Source organism: Astatotilapia calliptera, chromosome 6, assembly GCF_964374335.1.
Source record: "Astatotilapia calliptera chromosome 6, fAstCal68.1, whole genome shotgun sequence".
In the NCBI taxonomy this organism is placed as follows: Eukaryota; Metazoa; Chordata; class Actinopteri; order Cichliformes; family Cichlidae; genus Astatotilapia; species Astatotilapia calliptera.
In genome coordinates, this window is record NC_137427.1 from 5845226 (window position 1) to 5867026 (window position 21801).

Below are 21801 nucleotides of genomic sequence, written 5' to 3' on the forward strand. Positions count from 1 at the left end.
AAACAAAGATCACTGCCCAAAATGAGGCCATAAATTGCATCTAAATATTTGTCTACTCTCTTACAGGCTCCTCCAGCCCTCTCACAGTTGTTGGCTGGAGATAAAATGTTACCACAGCATTAAGAAATTAGCTTTGAACATGTCAGTAACTCCTAGAAATGACTTTTATTCTGTAAGCGGTCGTAAATAACGCGTACATCCTACGTGCTACCTGTGTGTTAAAACGCCACAGCGACTGATGTCTGACTGAGACTGCGCAGACGCCAGCTACGGAAGTTTACGGTTGCCTAGTAACCTTTATCGACTGTACCCGTAACGCTACCGTGGTAAGTTGTATCCTAAATGCAAAATTAAATTATATCATTGGTACGATATAGTACGATGGTATTGGTACGCAAACTCTAAATTGTTCTTTTGACTATTAAAGCGCCAAAGTCAGGTTGACAGTTATTATACTGTGATCCTCACAAACCCTCTCTATTGTTGAGGACTTAGCGCGAAGCTAGCAAGAATACAGAAACATAGCTAATTTTAAATACAAGGAAGGTATTTGTTACCCATAAGCCCAGCCCGGAAATCTTCAGATTTCCACTTGATATTTTATTCATTTTCAAGTAGGCTCAGAAAAACTTGAATATATAAGGTGAGTTCTGGTCAACACATGAAATTGTAAAAATCAATAATGAGTGCAATGTATTTACTAATTTAATTTCATTGTGTATAATGAAAAACGGCAAATGGCCTGTATTTGTATAGCGCTTTTACTTAGTCCCTAAGGACCCCAAAGCGCTTTACACTACATTCAGTCATCCACCCATTCACACACACACATACACACACTGGTGATGGCAAGCTACATTGTAGCCACAGCTGCCCTGGGGCGCACTGAAAGAGATCATGATTGTTTCTGATCATTATTATTTATTAATTACGAAGGACCCACCCTGATTCCATAGGTTAGGGAAGCAGACCTATATGGACCTTAGTGGAAGGGCAACACACAACAATATGACCTCTGTTTTGCACTCATTTAAGTGTAAGAAACCGTAGGACACTGTATTTTTTATATCCAAAACTCATTGAGCAGTCTTATATAACATTTCCACGATTCAAAGGTAAAATAGGCTGCAAAATCTAGACTGATGCTATTTTGACAAATAATTTGACCATGAGGGAGCGTGGACATAGAAAAAACTCGACCCCTGTGTACCTGTAGATGTGATAATGCTGGTGCAGAAGTGTATTATCCAATGCTAACTAGAAATTTCTGAGTTTAATATTAGATTAAACCATTTAAGAGTCAAAACTTGACTCCAACACAGCCCTCAAAGAGTAAGTCATGAGTGTGTAAGTCATGGGGTGTCGAAAGCAGCACTCAAGTTCAGCAGAACTAAAACTGAACAACCACCTGAACAGGTATCAACTAGAATATAATTTTTCAGTTTCAAGAGAGAAGATTTAACACTGTGGAAAAACCCTGAAACCTGATTAAAAGATTTCATAGATATTGTTTAGCCAAAAGACTCCAGACATCCACTTCCAAATTTTGTTTCTTTAAGAATGACTGGACTACTGTTTGGCAGTTTTGCATTTATAATTGAGAGAACACCACAGCCCATTAAATCAAAACCCAAGATGGCAGGCAGGACATCTGTTATAGAAGTGAAACATGTCATATGAGAAAAGAAAACATGTTCAGAATCTTCAAACGTGGCAATAGCTGACTAATAAAAAAGGGATTAGCGCCACAAGTTAAAATATTTGCTCTTATATTTTCAGCATTGCTAAGAAAAAAGTCGGAAAATTTCTCAAAAGCCCTCTCTCTCTCACCATTAGCCTTTGACCTTTGGGGCAAATACACATATTAGTCACCTGGAGAAAATATAAATCTTCATGTGAAGTTTTAGGTCCAATGGAGAACCGAGGAGATGATGATGGAAGGGAGGAAAGCTCCCCCCGAAATGAGACAGATCCCAACCTGCATCATGGAAGTGACGACGCTGAAGAAGACATTGGAGCGACTGCCTCACATTACAAAGAGGTTTGATATGTGTATCTGCTGTGGTTTTGTTTCCTTACTTTGTTGCTATTTTAGCAACAGGTCATTGAACACTGATGCAGTTTGGATGTTTGGTCAGGTGCTGTGCTGCTGCACTCACAGTCTTAACTGTTGGATGCACAAAATATTGCAGTAGTGTTAGTCATTTGGCTCAAATGGAATCAGCAGTTTGGACTCTCATGACAGGATCCATTCTTAAAGAAGTGTGTCCTCCTTCTTTGCAAATTTACATTTTGCAAAACCACTCACTCAGCCAGTTTGGCCCCTTTGGTGGGCAGGTTCATGTTTGACATCTTCAGTCTAACAGTTCTCAATGTTTAAATCACAGCAGCTATTAAGGAGCTCTATTCATGCTTCATGTTTGTCTCCGGACTCACAGGCTCAGTCACTGCCACAGCCAGAGAGCCCTGCTGCCCAGCGTTACCATGACCTCACTGTAGTGGATGAAAACTTCCCTGCGGCCACAAATTTAAGTAAGTCCCACATTAATCCTCTGTGGGATTTACTTCTATATATTCTATAGCAATATGTACCCTTTTTACATGATTATTTATTTTTTGGTTAAATGATGCCTTTCACTGTATTTCAGTGCAAGAGGATATTGCTCAGATGGCTCACCGTTCACACACATCGGAGGAGATGGAGGATCATGAGCCACTGCCAGAAGATGAGGAAGAGGAGTTGATCATTCTTGATCCTGAGCATGTTTGTAGCTTCACCTTTAATCTTTACACGACCAGTGTGTTTACTAAATAATGAATCGATTTTTGTCTTAGTGCTCATCAGAAAGAAAATTGAATTATGATGGATGTGAAGCATTAATACTACATATCTTTGTCTTCCACTGGGACGTTACTGATACTATATTTAATCTGTTGGCAGCCCGTGGTCAGAAGACAACAAGCTGCTCTGACAATCCAGCTTAGAAAACAGCTGGAGAGGATTAACCATACACTGAGGGAAAAGGTCGGCCACTTCTCTGACCAAAAACTCTCTCCATCTTTGCTCAGTTAATACACTGATTCACACATGCAGGAGCAAACAAGCTAGTTTCTATACAAACAAATGCAACTTTTCTATTTAAATGCCCAGAAGATGGTGGTGTAGAACTGTATGGCAACTGCAGAACACTTCACATCTTCTGTATTACATACGACAGGTGTTTAGGAAAGATGCAACACCCACAAACTGTTTACCTTTCCAAGAAAAACACTTGTTGCAGGGTTAAGGTATGAGGCCTTCATCACTCAAATGGGTAATGATGACAAACACAATATATTAAATGTCATGTATGGTATATATAGCGAATATTGATTTATAGTACAGTATATTTCATATGTAATGAGTTGAAATTTAAAGCACTTTGTATAAAACATTTTAAGAGTTCCCCTCATTATCTGAATATGTTCACATAATGGGTTCACATAATGTTCACATAATGACTAATGTTTGAAGGTCACAGATTTATTTTTAAAATGTCCCCAAAAGGGTTACAATGTTGGAAATAAGTTACAAATACAATAAAATCTTTTTCAGTTCCAGTTCCAACCGGCAACCACTAATAAGTAGAACCAGTACTTTTATACCAGGCTTTGTCCTGGATGAAGGAAAGCCATTTTAGTACCCAACATAAAAGCATGTATAAAGTCGGTTATCGTCTAGAATTATTGATTTTTCTGTGATTTCTAACTGCTCTCCTCCTCCATCAGCATGCAGTTGCGAAGGATGATGCTAGCCACAATCAGGAATTAGGTGTGGAGGTCTTCAGGATTCAGGAGCATCTGGTCAGACAGCAGAACAGGCTGCATGACCTCCATGAGACCAAGACACAAGCCGAAACCAAACACCAGCAGGTTCTGAACCAGCTGGAGGAGATAAAGAGTCAACATTCGAGCATGACCAGAAAGGTCTGCGAAGCCAGAGCCAATGGTGAGCCTGGACTGTCATTTAGAGGTTGTGTCTTTGTGCTGATCCAGGATTAGTTTTGATTTTATATGACTCTTGATGTCTGTCCCAATGACCACATTACAATTATGTTTTTGTTTTTTTTTAAAGAGAACTTTATTGCTACTATTATCCTCCATCCGAATCAAGCTTCATTCTCTGTTTGGGGTTGTTTTCCACTGTGAGTTCACTCGTACTACTTATGATTGTTACTCAGCCTGCAGTAAAATAAAATAAAATGCTGTAAAATTCAATTACATTAGGATTCCACTTTATGCAACTTCTTTATATTCACCCCTTAGGTTTACACGTTTCAGCCAGAAAGCTGGAGCTTTAAGATCAACTATTTTTTATGCATTTGGCTTTATGTTAGTATAAGTGAGAATCTGATGGATGTGAAACCCTAAAAGTTCAATGGTGCAAGTTAAGAAGTTAAAATAAATGTAAACAGATTTTATAATTTTTTAATCTTTCCCTTTTAAAAGCAGCCTTTGTTGGGCCTATGTAATACTGTTTGAGCAACAGAAAGGCAACATCTGTATCTGTTCATGTTTCTGAAATTGTGATTCGAGCCATTATGTTTATGCTCTCTCCTCTGTCCTCCCTCAGAGTCCCAGCTACAGGCGCAGTTAGACAGCATGACACAGTATCTCATCTTCATCCAAGGAGTCAGTGAAGGACTGCGCTCTGAAGTCAAAACCATGAATAACGCTAGACGCAAAGCGAGAGCTGAGAAGACCCAGGCAGAAGACCAGAAATTAAAGCAGGTAGACACTCACATGTAAATTATTACGATTTGATTGTATTTGTCAATATATACACTATCTGGTATATCAACATAATTTTAACTAAGCGAAAATACTCATCTGTTACATCAGGATTTATATGTGGAGCGACTAACAAAGGAGTTGGACAGGCTGACGCAGCAGATAGCCATGTATGAGTCCAAAACCAGTGCTCATGCAGAGGAGACACAGACAGCCAAAGAGGCTCTCTCAGAGGTAACTGCTGTGCCGTAAAAGGTTATATGCTGCATCTTTACATGAAGAGATGAGCACTTTATCCCTGCAGCTTGAACAAGAATTAGTTGCCCACCAGACCTTTTTTTGGACATAAAAGCAAAATAGTGAGCTAGTGAGATAAGGTGCTAGTTAGTATTGGGTGATTTCACTATTAAAAGTGTCAACTTTCATATTACCCATAGCAAATAAATATTTCATTGATGTGAATATTGCTTTTATATCGATTAGTAAAACTGAAAACATTAAAACAATAGCCCAGTTCATTTATCCAGTGATTGATTGAGTGAAAATTTTCCTTGATATATGGATTCACATTCAAGTACTTGCATTTAGGTATCTAGACATGGACAAGACAACCTGCTGGAGTTCAAACTGTGCATCAGAACAGGTCTCTTAAAGGTGATTTAAGTGACCTTGAACGTGGCATGGTTGTTGGAGCACATGAGACAGTCTTTTTTTTAAACTGCTGATATACTGCACAACCAGGAGAAAATATTCTTTGAGCAGCAGTTGTCTGAGACAAATTGTTTGATGCCACAGATCAGAGGATAATGGCCAGACTGTCATGTTTCGGCTGTGTGCAGGCAGGAGACGACCCAAATGCAAACTCACGGGGAGTAAACTCGAAAGCACAGCTTTATTGCTGGGAAACAGGCGATACGACAATACGAAACTAAACTGGGAAAAACTAATTATAATATGCACAAGAAGACACAGCGAGAATCACACACAGCTATGAGGGACGATGCGACATGGAACAGAGGGTGATTCTGACATAAATATACAGAAGGTAATGAGTGAGGTGGGAACATATGGGAGCACAGCTGAGGACAATTACGCATAACAAGACAGGGAGGATACGGAACTGAAAATACTAACCCAAGGTGCAGACCTTAAACGTAACACAGGAAGAACACAGAGACACAGACAGGAGGGGAGAGAGAGCACGGAGAGAGGACTGACATCATGGGCAGGGGAAACATGGGACAAAACACGAGGGGAAACAACGCACAGGAGCTCAGAATTATATAAACACAAATATACAGAGGGAGACGTAGGAGCAATTACACAAGGAAATCTGACAACCAATAGCTAAACATAACAACCTAGGGACTAAAACGTTAAACTAACAAGGTGGACTCAAACCATAATACAAAATAACAAAACACAAAAATTCAAACCGCTGGGTCATAAGACCCAGGATCATGACACAGACTTCTTTGAGCTGATAGGAAGACAACAGTAAGCCAAATAAACACTTGCTAGAACCAAAGTATGCAGAAAGAGCACCTCTGAATGCATGATTTGAAGCAGATGGGATACAACTGCAGAAAATCACTAAGGGTGAATCTCCCTTCAGATAAGAACAGGAAGTGGAGGCAATTCACACAGTATCAGCTGTTCAGGATGGTGCTGGTGTAATGGTGTGGGGGATATTTTATTGGCACACCTTTGATCCTTCAGTATCGACTGAGCACTGATGAAATACCACACCTACCTGACTCTTGTTGGTGCTCATTCCTTTATGACCACAACCACATATTACCCATCTTCTAACGGCTACTTCCAACAGGATGTTGAACCATGTCACAAAACTCAGAACATCTCAAACTGGACTCTTGACCATGACAATGAGTTCACTATAGCCAGCAGTCACCACATCTCCGTCCAACAGAGCATCTGTGAATCTGTGCCACAATTTTAAAAAAGGCTGTTTTGAAGGCAAGTTTGTCCAACCTGAACTACCTGTAACTGATGAAGTGGCTGGTGGGTGTATCTTACTAGTTGATTTAATGATGTAAATGGATACAGTCAACACAAAAATATTTGGATGAGAGAAAAAGACAAACAGGTTATGTTTTTGTCTAAGTTTACTAACTCATGAATGAAATAAGAATTCTCTGATTATGGCAGTCGTCAAACAACATCAGTCATTCATTTTTACATCTTTGTGCAGGCTGAGATGGAGATGGAGTCACTGTTGGTGGCCCGTAAACAGCTGCTGCAGCAGTGGAGCAGCTGCCTCATGGGGTTGAGGAGACGAGACGAGGCCTTCGGTGCGATGCAGGAAGTCATCCGGTGAGACTGATGGATGTGGGAAGCTGTTTCTGATTCATGTCCTACTGAGTAAACGTTAAAGGTGCTAATGCGCTTCAAGTGTACATGTAACAAATGATGACAGTGCTCTAAACATAGAAACATAGTCTATAGAAAATGACAGATGTCTATAAAAAAATTTTTTTTAGAACACTCAATGATAATATTAACCCTTATTTGATTTTTTATTCAAAAGTAACACAGAACAAAAAGTGAGCAGCCATTCATTTTTTTCTGTTCTTCTCAGTGAAACCAAGCACCAGGTGATCTTGCTGGACAAGGACATTGATGGCTACAAGAAGTCCATCAATGCAGAGCAGGAGCAAAATGAGATACTGACACTGCAGCTGAATTGGTCTCAAATGGACTGCACCACTACCAGAAAGCTCATCAGTGACAAGCAGGCTCAGCAAGAGGCCCTGCAGGCCCACTACAGCACATTCCTCCTCACTCTGCAGGAGACAGAGCGAACCCTCGCTAGACTCTCAAAGGTCAGTGTTTGGCCAGAGAGCAGTCGTGGTACAAGGTTAGAAACATTACATTGCCTGATTTTGTTTTTGTCTTTTTTTAATCTCACCCTTAATTTCTCCAGGAATTTGGGTCACTCCAGGCTCAAGTGAACGATCAGAGTAAGCAGCTGGAGAAAGAGAGTTCTGCACGGCTGGAGCTGGAAAACAACATCATGAGCTCCATGCAGCATAAGCTCCTCCACAACAACGCTGCCAAGTACTCCCAACTGCTCACTGAGAAGATATCCAGACTCAAAAAAGAGAAGGTAACTAAAAGCAGGAAAGTATTGAAAATGCTTAGACTGTCATAACACTCTTATGATAACACTCTTCAGACCATTCACACTAAATCCCCTTTCTTTGATATCTCTAGTATTATCATAAGAGTGTTATTCACTATACCCTACATATTGTCCAGGTCTTTGGCTTGGGCTTGTTTTAGTGAAAGACACACTCCAGCAGTATCACGTTATAGATAAAGAAAGAGAGAGAATTCACAAGCAACTGATGAAGTCTTTTGGTTTGAAATGACAGAATAATGCAAATAACAACAGCTCTACAGGATTAGTAACAGTAGTAGTAGTAGTAACAGGTGTTAAATAAGTACATGTATAAAGGTTAATGTACACTATAGAGCCATAGAGATTTGAATGCAATTTATTCATATTGTCAAATTAGCTTTATTCAATTTCAGTATTATTATTTTACTAGTTTTAACATTTTTTGTTCATGCTTTTACGTGACAGGATTACATTTTTCATTTTGATTCCTAGCTTTTTTTCTTTGTAAAATGTGTAGAGAATAAAACAAATATGTGAAGATATTAGATTTATGTGCTTCTCATCATTCCTTTCCCCCCTTTAGATGTACCAGTTGAAGCAGTCAGAGGAGGAGGTGTTGGTGGTGAAGCTGGAGAGCCAGCTGGTCAGCCAGCGAGTGGACAGCCTGGCCCTGACTCAGGAGGCCCTTGATCAGGAGATCACAAAGTACAACAAGTTAATCACAGCCATTGAGGCTAAGCTTACTTCATCTGTTAGAGTCATCGAGCAGAAGCAGTCAACGATCATCGGATACAACACGAAGATTTCTCAAATAGCGGCCACCACTGGGGTGAGTGGCTGTGGGGAAGCTGTGGTTTCTTGTTACTAAGATCATAAATAAATACAATAGAATACAATGCAATTTTATATATATAGCACATTGAAAACCAGGGGGTACACCAAAGTGCTTCACAGTAAGGAATAACGGTAAATAATTGCACTGAACAGTAAGTGATTAAAACAAGGTCAAATAGAGAAAACAGAGAAACAAACAAACACATTAGTAAGTAGAGATAGGGAGAAATCATGATTATCCAGAGAAATGAGTAGCGATACAGCAATTAAGGAGCGGTGAGAATTAGTGAGTTGGAAAAGCCAGGTTGAATAGGTAAGTTTTCAAGCATGCTTTAAAGTATTGGATGGAGTCAGAGGCATGAATGCTAGCAGGAAGACTATTCCAGAGGTTTGATGCTACAGAGGCAAAAGCACGGTCACTCCTAGTCTTCAGACGGTGCCTGGGCTGGGCCAGAAGTAACTGACCAGATGATCGTAAAGAATGGCTGAGAGCATAGAGACTGAGAAGGTCGATGAGATAGTCATGTGCAAGGTTGTTTAGGCATTTCAAAGTAAGCATCCATCCATTTTCTTCCACTTATCCGGAGCCGGGTCACGGGGGCAGCAGCCCAAGCAGAGAAACCCAGACCTCCCTCCAAGGCCAACACCAAGGCATTCCCAGGCCAGCCGAGAGATATAATATCTCCAGCGTGTCCTGGGTCTGCCCCCGGACCTCCTCCCCGTGGGACATGCCTGGAAAACCTCACCCAGGAGGCGCCCAGGAGGCATCCTTGTCAGATGCCCGAACCACCTCAACTGGCTCCTTTCGATGTGGAGGAGCAGCGGCTCTACTCTGAGCCCCTCTCAAATGCTAAACTTCTCACCCTATCTCTAAGGGAGAGGCCAGCCACCCTTCGGAGGAAGCCCATTTCTGCCGCTTGTATTCGCGATCTCGTTCTTTCGGTCACTACTCCTCACCTTGTGAGGGTAGGGGCGTAGATCAACCGATAAATTGAGAGCTTTGCTTTTACACTCAGCTCTCTCTTCACCACAACAGACCGGTACAGCGTGCGTATCGCTTCAGCCGCTGCACCAATTGTCTGTCGATCTCACACTCCATTCCAAGGTGAGCTGGAGGCCATCACCCGATGAAGCCAACAGGACCACATCATCTGCAAAAAGCAGAGATGAAATCCTGAGACCACCCAAGTGAAAGCCTTCCAGCACTTGGCTATGCCTAGAAATTCTGTCCATAAAAATTATGAACAGAATCAGTGACAAAGGGCAGCCCTGTCGGAGCCCATCACCCACCAGGAACGAGTCCGACTTATTGCCGGCTATGCGGACCAAGCTGTTGCATCGGTTGTATAAGGACTGAATGACCCGTAGCAATGGGCCAGACACCGCCCACAGGACCCCTCGAGGGACGTGGTCGAATGCCTTCTCCAAGTCCACAAAACACATGCAGACTGGTTGGGCAAACTCCCATGCACCCTCAAGTATTCTCGAGAGGATAAAGAGCTGTTCCACGACCAGCACGAAAACCGCATTGTTCCTCCTGTATCCAAGGTTCGACTAACGGACAGACTCTCCTCTCCAGCACCCTGGCATAGACTCTCCCAGGGAGGATGAGGAGTGTGAGGCAAGTAAGCAGCAGAACTTTAAAATCAATACGAAATTTAATAAGCAGCCAGTGTAAGTCAGAGAGCACTGGAATAATAGAGGCAAACTTTCTAGTTCCGGTTGCGAGACGAGCCGCAGCATTCTGAACGAGCTGTAATCGTTGTAGGTGAGCGAGTTGGAGTCCAGAGTAGAGCGAGTTACAATAATCTAATCTGGAGGTCACAAAGGCATGTATCAGTTTTTTAACCAATTAAGGGCAGAATCCTTGATGCCTATAACATGTTCTAGAAGATCATTGAAAACCCTCAGCAATGCCGTTTCTGTGCTGTGGTTTCAGTGCCAATAACATCGAACCCATCCTTTAAAATCCGGGATGGAAGGAAATCGTGAGCCAAGTTCAAACTTCTCAATTGATCAATTATGCTTTTAAAAGTAGAAAGTGAATGAAAATAATTTAGTGTCATTTTGAATTCTTTTCAAAAACGAGGCTGCCAGCTTTAATTTATTTTTCCTGCATTTGCAGCATGATGACCTCGGTCCTCTGCACATCAAGATACAGTCAATAATAGCTCAGATTGAGGAGCTGGCGGCAAATATAAAGAGCGACCAGCAGCTTTGGATGAAGCGACAGGGGATTCTGATGGGACTGACCCAAATGATAGAAGCCAACAGCAAGGAGCTGCTCAAACTGCAGGCAGAGTACACAGGATGGCAACAGACGAAACTCTACTTTGAGAGTATGCAGGACGCACATGCTGCATACTCCGTCCAAGTCACAACCTGTATGCTACTATGCTACTATCTCCACTTCATTCTCACACCAACTCTAACCCTTTCAGGTCAGATAGAATCAGAGCACCGTGAGGAGGCTGAGCTGGAGAAGAGCTCAAAGATGCTGAAGCGTGATCAGCTGAAGCTCAACATGCTGCTCAGCAAGAAAGGACAACTGAGCCAGGCTCTGCAGCAGGAAAACGCCGTGATGGAGACAGATTTCATTCACAGACTTAAGGCATGACAGGCGGGTTTCGTCATTTTATATTTTCTTCTTTTCTTCTGTTTTATATTAATATATAACTTTATGTAAAATTATGTGACCAGGATGCAGAGAGGGAGGCCGTTAAGATGCAGATGAAAGTCGAGAAGACGCAGGAGGAAAAGGAGAGGCTCCTCAACAGTCTGGTGGAAGCTGAGTCAGTCACTTTCTTTTTGTCCTTGTTTCTTCTGACTTAAACATATTCAATTTATTTATTATTGAGTTGATTTGCTAATTTGCTTAAATCTCTTAAATCTCTCTCTCAACTCTTAAGTCCTACTACTTATTCATGCATCTTTCAGGATCTTACAAAGCTTCAAACAACCCATTGACTATTAAATTAGTTGTCGGTGATTTTGATAGTCGACGTAATCGTGACTAGTCGACTAATCTTTTAAATTTCAACCCAGCTCCATGTAACTCAAATGCCTCTAACTCGAAACATATTCATAGTATGAAGGTAAAATTTTGCAGGGCTTCATTAAATATGCAGAGTTATTTCCGGAAGAATCACATACTCAGAGAAACACTTTGATTTTTAATGGAATAGTGTACTTTGTTCTGCATGTGTGTGTATTTTCTCTTTTTCTTTGGCACGTGTGGCATACAGGCGGCAAATCATGCTGTGGGAGAAGAAGACACAGCTTGTAAAAGAGATGCGTTCAGCTATGGATGTGGGGCAGGGAGAAAGCCACACAATGAAAGCTGAAATACATCGTATGGAGGTAAACACAGTACGATTACAGACAGACTATAAGGCTGATTTGCCATCTACATTTTAGCCTTAGCCTGCCATGTGCAAATGTGCTGTTTATGTACAATGCATAAACACATAAGAGTGGGATATGCTTTATTTGAAATGCATTCGATCACTTTGACCCTTGAATTAATTTTTTGGGAAAATTCACTGTTTATTGAACCTTTTGACAATTTATTTTATTAAATAAATATAAGTTTGCTAATATAAGTTTTAATTTGCATCCAGCAATTTTTTTTTATAATTTATTGCTTACAAATGTATTGTGCAATGTTTTTTTAGTTTTCAAGGGAAAAAGCCTCAAAAGTTCATGTATCAGGCATGAAGTTCAGCAAATTTTCCAATTTACAACTTAAAGAATAGAAACAACATGTGGATATGACTTTACAGCATCAGTAGTGGTGTAACGATTCTCCTAACCCACAATTCAGTCTCAGTTCTTCTTTAGATGGAATAAATATTAAAAGCTCAATTATATGATCAGAAATGAATAATGAATGAATAGTAAACATAGTCTTATTCGTTTCCAGTTTACTCATTACCTGAACAATCTTTAACATTAAAATGATTTCATCAGCAGGATCTAATTAAGCATTAACTGCTCAACATGGGTATCACTGTAAAGGAAGATTGAACTATATTGTGGACACTTTTATCAGTCATAGTTTCAAGGCTGTTAAACCTCTAAGCAAGGGTAATTTTATATATAAGGAGTTTCCATCAAAAAAAGGTATCTGAGACAAAAAAGGGCTCCAGGTCCAATTGGATGTGAAAACTAACAGCTCAGTCTTTTTATTTCTCGTACCTCCTCGGGGAAAAAATTATCTCAAGCTCTTCCAAACTCACAGTCATGTTATTTTCTCTATAGAAGCAGATAAATCTGTCAGCTTGGTGTCTGATTACAGCACATAATACTGATATATTCAGATTATATTCAGAATATAAATCAGTGCCTGCTTGTAAGAGACAAGGTGACGGAAAATATGAAAGCCGCAAAAATACATCTTATTGAAGCTTTTTGTAAATGTGTTAGATCTTATGGCTCATTTGCTTTCTCATTATGAACTACTGATGCATACAACGTATAACTGCAAAATTAAAGTATAGACACTTTAACTCAGTGCAAACTCAGTTTTGAAAGGACTAACACTGGGATCACATTAGGAGGCAGATTTGTTCAAATATTTTTAATAGACCCAACAAATACAAATATTTTTGATTGTATTGCTCCTTTTTGCCTTCAGAACTGCTTCAATTTTTTGAATCTAGAAACATTTGTCAGAGTCTTTGGTTCACATCAACATGATAGGATCACACAGGTGCTGCAGATTTGCCAGCTGCACATCTATGATCCCGTTCTACCACAACCCAAAGGTGCTCTTTTAGATTAAATCTGTAGATGCTGTTTGAGGGTAGTGAACTCACTGTTGTGTTCAAAGTCATTTAAATCACATTTCTTTCCCATTCTGATGCTTGATTTGGACTTCAATTCAATTCAATTTTACTTATATAGCGCCAAATCACAACAACAGTCGCCTCAAGGCGCTTTATATTGTACAGTAGATCGTACAATACTAGATACAGAGAAAAACCCAACAAACAACGAATTCAATTCTGGATTTAACAGGAAGCCAATGAAGGGAAGCCAATACAGGATAAATATGCTCACTCTTTCTTGTCCCTGTCAGTACTCTTGCTGCAGCATTTTGGATTAGCTGAAGGCTTTTCAGTGAGTTTTTAGGACTTCTGATAATAATGAATTGCAGTAGTCCAGCCTAGAAGTAATAAATGCATGAACTAGTTTTTCAGCGTCACTCTGAGACAGGATATTTCTAACTTTAGAGATGTTGCGCAACTGGAAAAAAGCATTCTTACATATTTGTTTAATATGTGCGCCCATCCAGGTCTTAACTAATTGGTGTGTGTTATCTGGCTTCATGGACAGATAGAGCTGTGTGTCATCTGCATAGCAGTAAAAATGTATGCTATGTCTTCTAATGATACTGCCTAGGGGAAGCATGTATAATGTAAACAGAATTGGTCCTAATTCATTTGAAAGCATCAGGCTTTCAAATGAATTAAAAGTCTGTCTAGGTCTTTCGTTGATTAATAGGCTGTTGTGATAAATTGCTGCCACACCGCCCCTTCGGCCTGTGCTTCGAGATTTCTGGTAGTTAGAATGACTCAGGGGTGCTGATTCATTAAAACTAACATAATCATCCTGCTGCAACCAGGTTTCTGTAAGGCAGAGTAAATCGATTTGTTGATCAATTATTAAGTCATGTACTAACAGAGACTTGGAGGAGAGAGACTTAATATTTAATAATCCACATTTCACTGTTTTACTCTTTGGTTTAGATTTATAGATATTTTTAAAATTGTCTTGAAAGTCGTAAAACTAAGTTGTAAGAATGCTGGATAACAATTTGCTCTTAGGGTGATTAATGTTTGTGAATTCTACCCAAAGTGTGTTTGTGTCTGTGCAGGTGCGACTCAGCCAGCTAATGAGGCAACGGGAATGCCTGCTGAGGGAAAGCGAAGCAACAGTGGCGAGAAGGGAAACCATCGTCTTGCGCAAGGAGGCCATGATGAGGAACTCCCTCAAACAGGCTACACAGGGTGACCTGAGCCTCTCTATACAGGGCCTACAGCGCAAGATCCGGGAAGCACACAAGGTAAAAGAGACTGACGGAACATTAATTCATTTGTGCTTGGAGCAGGTTGAGCATTTATCTTACATGCAGGATTTGTCTTCAGCAAGTGGTAGAGTATGAGCAGGTGACTGGGGAGCTACAAAAACAGAAGGAGAGTTTGAGAGACAGGATCACACAGAGGAAGACTCATCTCACAGAACTGTGCAGCACCAGTTACATCCTCGACTCTGACTTTGTTAATCTTCAGGATACCAAAGAAAGGGTAAGGGTCACAGACTGTGAATGTGAATATGTGATTGTACTTTAAAATTGTTATTCTTCTGAATTGCACTGGGTTGCATGTACAGTGAGGGTGTGATCCACTTTTCATTGGCTTCTAATCCGATGCACTCTTCATTGTTAAAGGAACAATGATACCCGGTATGTGTCAATACAAATGTCTAATGGGAAGTGAAACTGTTACCATTGCACAACTTAATGAAGGTGTGGTGAGAATGTTTAACTTGTTTTTTTTTGGGTCACGTACACAGAACTTGCTCATCACAGTTTCCACTCTTGGAAAATACTCACACTTATCCGACCTATCAGGAATAAAATATAACTACTCATTGTTTGATTAATATGTCATTACTCTGTCATTATCGCTCCCTCTCTCTAGAACCTAGGACACCTAGTGGCTCTGCAGAGTCGGGCCAAGAGGTTGCGTACAGTGTGTGAAGGCAGCTATCGAGCACTGTCCACCCCCGAATCCGTGGAAGCCGCCCTGCAGAGGCAGACGGACCGCTTGCATGCCATCAGCACCATCTTGCACCGCGTATGTGAGGAGTTCCCCCAACATCAGGGGGCGCTCCGCAGGCTGTCACGAGCACTGTCTGAACATGCACAGGCTGTGGAATAGGAAACATCCCAAAGTCAGGAAAAGATGACGTGACAGTGCGCGCTGGAAGGACAATGCACAGGAATGACATGTGAGTGAAAAAAGGGAAAGCTTAGATAAGTAACAGCCAGGGAAGGATGACAACTTGTTCACATTGATGTGTGGTTTCGTTGATGCATTGAAATGTTGTTTGTGAAAAAATTTAAGAAATAAAAGGTAATGAAGTTTCTAATCTCAAAGTTAATTATGTGGCCCACTGAATTGTGTTAAAGTTGACCCCAAGGGCTTTTTAGACTGGCACATTTAAATTCCGGGTCTCCAAAAAGCCAGTTACAAAATACCTGAAAATCAAAAAGATGTTTTTTGTTGTATTAACTAATTATTGTGGAAAGTAAAAATCACAGTACTTTGGTGATCATTAAAATATGTCCTGAATTTACAAATTGATGACGATTCATCTGATAATCCATGACACACTGCTCTGCCCTACATAAGCTGCCTTTATAGGTTCAAAGTGTCTGCATTGGTATTGGCAACATTTGCAGCATCGTACAGCAGTAACTTACAAACAGAAGGTTTGAACAGCAGATGAGTGAAGTGTCTATGCTCACAAACTTCCATATTGGAGATATCTACTCACACACAAAAACTGAAGCCTGGCAGTGATTAGTTTTACATACACCATCCTCAGCCATGTTTAACATTAGCATTCACCAGTGTGTCACAAATATACAGTAATGTGCAAATATCTTAAAGCCACCAATTAGTTCTTTATGTTTTGCTATGAAAAATAGGTGCAGGTATATTGTTAAAAGATACATAAGTAAATCTAAGTATATAAGGCAAAGTCAAAGTTTATAGAGTTCTGATGTTGTTGAAACACAATATTTGGTGTGACCAGTTTTATTCTTCAGCTCAGCTTGAACTCTCTTAGATGAGATTTCTTTTAAGTAGACTTCAGTATTGTTCTCCAGGCTGTCCTGGTCACAAATCTAAACTTTTGATTACAGACAAACTGGTTTGAAAGCAATCTTACATCACTTATAGACTTACAGTAATAGCTCTCTGTTGTTTCCTGTATTCATAGTTTCATCTTCTATTGTTGAAATTGATGGATCGAGGATTTCTAACTATTTCTGAAGTCTTTGACCTCTAAAACCCACAAAGAATTCTGATTGAGCAACCTTGGAAACAGCTTCCGTTCACTGTGTCATAACAGTTGTATTTAGCTCATTTCCTTCTCTTCTTCATTAAACCTTTAACTTTACATTTACAGTTTTGCAGATATTTTGTCAAACATGTGTTCCACATTACATAATAATATTAATCTGAATATATAAATCTCTGTTGTGTATTTTTTTTTTTCATTCTTCAGTTCTGCTTGCTTTCATACTGGAGAAATTATAAAAATGTTATATACTTCAAACAGTGTTCAGTAACTCAAAACCAAGAAACAGTAAAAGTACACTCATCACCAGGGAGTGAACTGCCTTTGTTCAGCTCAGTCCTGGAAGAAATTCTTGCATTTTGTTGTAGCAGTCAACTTCATCAGGCTAAGGCAGCCACGTTAATGCTTTCAGCGACGGTAAAGTGGAATCTTTAACACAATTCTGAAAAACCAGTGATCGAGCCTTTTCACTCGCAAATTGTGGAATGATCTCCTGCCCAGCCCCCTTGTTACCTCTTTTTAAAATATATCTTAAAACTCTTTTTTATTCTTTGGCTTTTAAATCCGAATGAGAGTGGTGTACTCTTAGCTTTTATTTACAGTAGTATTTTTATCACTGTTGTTGTTGCTGATTTTTTGTGTAGTGTTTTGGTGATTTGTATAGCACTTTGTCAAAATTGTGTTTTTTAAAAAAGTGCTTTATAACTAAACACTATGTATCATAAAACATTGCATAACTATTAGATTGGATTTCACTTAAAAATATTTATTTTAAAATAGCCTGATATTCCACAGTCACACCTTTTTATATAATATTTTTCATACTGCCGTGGTAATGTGTTGATCAAATGGAAAACGTGCCACTTTACACGGTACACATGCCCTAAAGTACACAAAACGCTATATTATCAGTACTTGGTGCGACATGACGCAAGCTTATTTTGGTTTTCTATTGTCAGTAGTACACATGCTTTGTTTTTTTTCTCATTCCTTATCAGTTGATGTCAAAGATCAGTTGAAGATGGCACAAAACCGTAGTAGGGACAGAACTGTCACGTACCATCTGGAGTGACAGAGCAGAGAAAAGAACCTAAAGTCAGGTTAGCACCAGCCTTGTAATGTTGCAATGCTGTGAAACCTGCTGCTCAAATAGCAGACTCTTGCAAAGCACATGGAAAACCTTATAGTATTTCACCATCACACTGTTATAGCACAGGCTTAGCAAAACATGCAGCTGATACAGAGAATTCAATTTCCTTGTAAATGATGTGTCCGCTCAGACACACCCAAATGACACTAGCTAAACTAAAAGGGAGAAAGCTTTTACATGACCTGCAGTATAAGTGGTGATTTTATCCATGAATGTTTAAAGCAAGTACACGAGTCTCCTCATGACAATTTCAAGCAGTTTTGTTATTTAGGTTTTAATGCAGAAATTTATTTTATTCTGTTTTATCTTCTGGCAGCTTCATTTTATTTTGCCACTTTACGTACTGAGCTACCAATGAGGACAAAATTACTAGCACGCCCCCCAATAACATTTTTGTCGAATCTTTCCTAAGTGCTTTTTTAATAGAGCAAGACATTTTCAACATAGCATTTCTAAACATGCTAGTTTTCTTTAGAAATGCAGATTGGACCTGTTCAGATTTTCATCACAATAATAGATTTATTTCAGAAAAATTACCATGGTCACTATTATTAGTCACGGAAAAACTGAGCTTTGTATCGAGCCATAATACAAACCACTGCTGTGCAATGATGTGCTTTTACTTTGTGGCACTCAGACTTTGTAAATCAAGTTAAAACTGAGGGTTATACACAGTATAAAAACTTCAGCATGGGTTTGAGTATACAGAGGACTTCAGTGTCTGCAAAGCGCTCAGGTCTTATGGCTGCAGAAAAAGCCCATATCATGAGCCCTGACGGTTGGTATATAAGGTGTTTGTTCTGATATGCTGTGTTTAGTTTCTGGCAAATGTGATTCTGTGCATTATTCCACTTGGTTTTGGTCTGTCCAAAGGACATTGTTTCAGAAGTCTTGTGGTTTTTTCAAATGCAACTTTGCAAACCCAAGCCATGCTGCTATGTATTTTGAGAAGAGGCTTTCTCCTGGCAACCTTTCCAGACAGTCTTTACTTGATCATTCTAGCTCTAATTGTACTGTCATTAACTTTAACACCTAACAGTTCACATTAATAATGATCAGTCCATCATGTCAATTTTATTAATAGCTCCTGACTGCTACTAATCCTTAATTCTTATAGAAGCAGTAGAGTATGATTAGTTTTTCACAGGCCTGCTTCTGCATCACGGTGTGATATTTCATGGTGTATACTTCATCTGAGGTTGCATTTGCCGAATTTTAAGGCGTGCTAAGGACCAGATTACATTCGGTGTACTATAACTGTTACCAACCCTGATTGGAGTGTTTGGTAGATTATCTCTCTACTGTCAAAGGTAAAAAAAAAACCTAAAATAAAACAAAATCAGAGACCAGTCCTAACAAAGAACAACCTCAAAGACCACAAATCAAGACAAAGAAAGAACACAAAATATTCATGGCAAAAAAAAGTGAAGAACTGAAATGAGGAAGCTTAATTTGAAGGTCATTTCTGTAACTCTGGATTTCAAAAAGGCAAATCACCTCTAAAAATACTTCCAGGAGGAAGAGATGGGGCATTATTTATCCACATGCCACAACCTGACGGGCAATGAATGACCTAAAGCACAGAACATGCAAACATCCACATGCACATGCATCCAGTTTGATACAACTTTTCCAAGTATTATGCAAAATTTTCAAAATGTATAAAAAGATCATATTTTGATGATTACTATTTATGGAAACTTTCACGTTGGTAACACCAGACTGATTGGATTGATGCCACTGATCAAAGATATTTTCATGATTGTCACATTTCAGCAGCCAGTGTGTGCCAACAGTTAGCTGCAATGTTTTCAAGCAACTTAAAGAAGTCCAGACACTTTTCTTTGCAAGCTCCTTTGACTACGATGACCTGGATGACTGAGAACCTTCACAGACTTAGAAAGATAGTGCTGCATAGCTACTGCTCATCACACTTGCAAACCTCACTGGAACTTCTTTTTCTCCAGAAAACCTTTGTTAATATGTAAACTGCAATTACTTGTTGAGCTTTTACTGTTAATGTGTATAGTTATTAACCCCAATCCCAACTCTAACCTTAACTCTATCCCAGGGAATCAGAATACCGCTTCTTTCAGATTGTTCTCTTGCGAATCAGGGAACAAATACAATAATGATTCTGACTGACACACATCAAGGACTATCAATTTTTTATTGGTCTAAAATTAGAGTTAATGTAAAATTAACACCCATAATCACTCAGCTGAATTCAATTCAGTTTTATTTGTATACCACCAAATCAATTCAATTTTATGTAAAGACCCTACAATAATAGATAAACATCAAAACACCATGAAAAATTCCTAATCTGAAATGATCTCACTACCATCCTTTTACACCTCGAAGCTGGCCGTGCTTTAGGAGGCTTTGTTGGTAATAATAGTCATTATCTTCCTGTATAAATCGTTGGTTGTTACAATAAAAAGTGTCAGTTAAATATATCATATAGGAGACACACACAGTGATATTTGAGAAGTGAAATGAAGTTTATTGGATTTACAGAAAGTGTGCAATAATTGTTTAAACAAAATCAGGCAGGTGCATAAATTTGGGCACTGTTGTCATTTTATTGATTCCAAAACCTTTAGAACTAATTATTGGAACTCAAATTGGCTTGGTAAGCTCAGTGACCCCTGACCTACATACACAGGTGAATCCAATAATGTGGAAGAGTATTTAATGGTGTCAATTGTAAGTTTCTCTCCTCTTTTAATTTTCTCTGAAGAGTAGCAACATGGGGGTCTCAAAACAACTCTCAAATGAGCTGAAGACAAAGATTGTTTAGGGGAAGGATACAGAAAGCTGTCTCAGAAATTTAAGCCATCTGTTTCCACAGTTAGGAACATGTTGAGAAAATGGAAGACCACAGGCTCAGTTCAAGTTAAGGCTCGAAGTGGCAGACCAAGAAATCTCGGATAGACAGAAGCGACGAATGGTGAGAACAGTCAGTCAACCCACAGACCAGCACCAAAGACCTACAACATCATCTTGCAGCAGATGGAGTCACTGTGCATCGTTCAACCATCGTTTGGCGCACTTTACACAAGGAGATGCTGCATGCGAGAGTGATGCAGAGGAAGCCTTTTCCACCCACAGCACAAACAGAGCCGCTTGAGGTTTGCTAAAGCACATTTGGACAAGCCAGCTTCATTCTGGAATAAGGTGCTGTGGACTGATGAAACTAAAATTGAGCTATTTGAGCATAACAAGGGGCGTTATGCATGGAGGAAAAAGAACACAGCATTCCAAGAAAAACACCTGCTACCTACAGTAAAATATGGTGGTGGTTCCATCATGCTGTGGGGCTGTGTGGCCAGTGCTGGGACTGGGAATCTTGTCAAAGTTGAGGTACACATGGATTCCACTCAGTATCAGCAGATTCTGGAACCCAATGTCCAGGAATCAGTGACAAAGCTGAAGCTGCACCGGGGCTGGATCTTTCAACAAGACAACGACCCAAAACACTGCTCAAAATCCACTAAGGCATTCGTGCAGAGGAACAAGTACAACGTTGTAACAACCAACGATTTATACAGGAAAATAATGACTATTAACAAGATTGCCCAAACTTTTGCATCCCACTTTATTAATGATTAGTTTCAAAATTACAAATGGTCTTTATGGACAACCACATAGCCCATTTTTTTCTTTTCCTTCTTACAGTTCGAAATGTGGGAGTTGGACAGAGGTTTTTTTCCTCCACATCTTCTTTTATTATACTTTTGTTTGTCTTGTATATTATTATGCATCTTCTAAGGGGAAATTCCTAGTATTGAGCCGTCCCCATGGTGTTACG

At 39.7% G+C, this 21801-nt stretch overlaps 1 protein-coding gene across 1 annotated transcript; it reads left to right on the forward strand.

Annotated features, from left to right (window-relative positions):
- Positions 1-270: 270 nt before the first annotated feature.
- Positions 271-16936, forward strand: ccdc40 (coiled-coil domain 40 molecular ruler complex subunit). Its single transcript, XM_026169878.2, has 19 exons — positions 271-326; positions 1902-2041; positions 2439-2532; positions 2649-2764; positions 2942-3025; positions 3769-3988; positions 4613-4770; positions 4882-5004; positions 6983-7104; positions 7370-7613; positions 7715-7897; positions 8496-8741; positions 10872-11085; positions 11188-11357; positions 11447-11538; positions 11992-12106; positions 14625-14813; positions 14896-15054; positions 15451-16936. Exons 2-19 carry the CDS (start codon positions 1913-1915, stop codon positions 15688-15690), a joined length of 2898 nt encoding a protein of 965 aa, XP_026025663.1. The 5' UTR covers positions 271-326; positions 1902-1912; the 3' UTR covers positions 15691-16936.
- Positions 16937-21801: the final 4865 nt, after the last annotated feature.

Bases quoted from the DNA above. Each gene is read 5' to 3' on its own strand.
- ccdc40 (XM_026169878.2), top strand. From the start codon at position 1,913: ATGGAGAACCGAGGAGATGATGATGGAAGGGAGGAAAGCTCCCCCCGA. The intron at 12,107-14,624 runs GTAAACACAGTA...GTGTCTGTGCAG, and splicing joins CTGAAATACATCGTATGGAG to GTGCGACTCAGCCAGCTAAT. The intron at 15,055-15,450 runs GTAAGGGTCACA...CCCTCTCTCTAG, and splicing joins TTCAGGATACCAAAGAAAGG to AACCTAGGACACCTAGTGGC.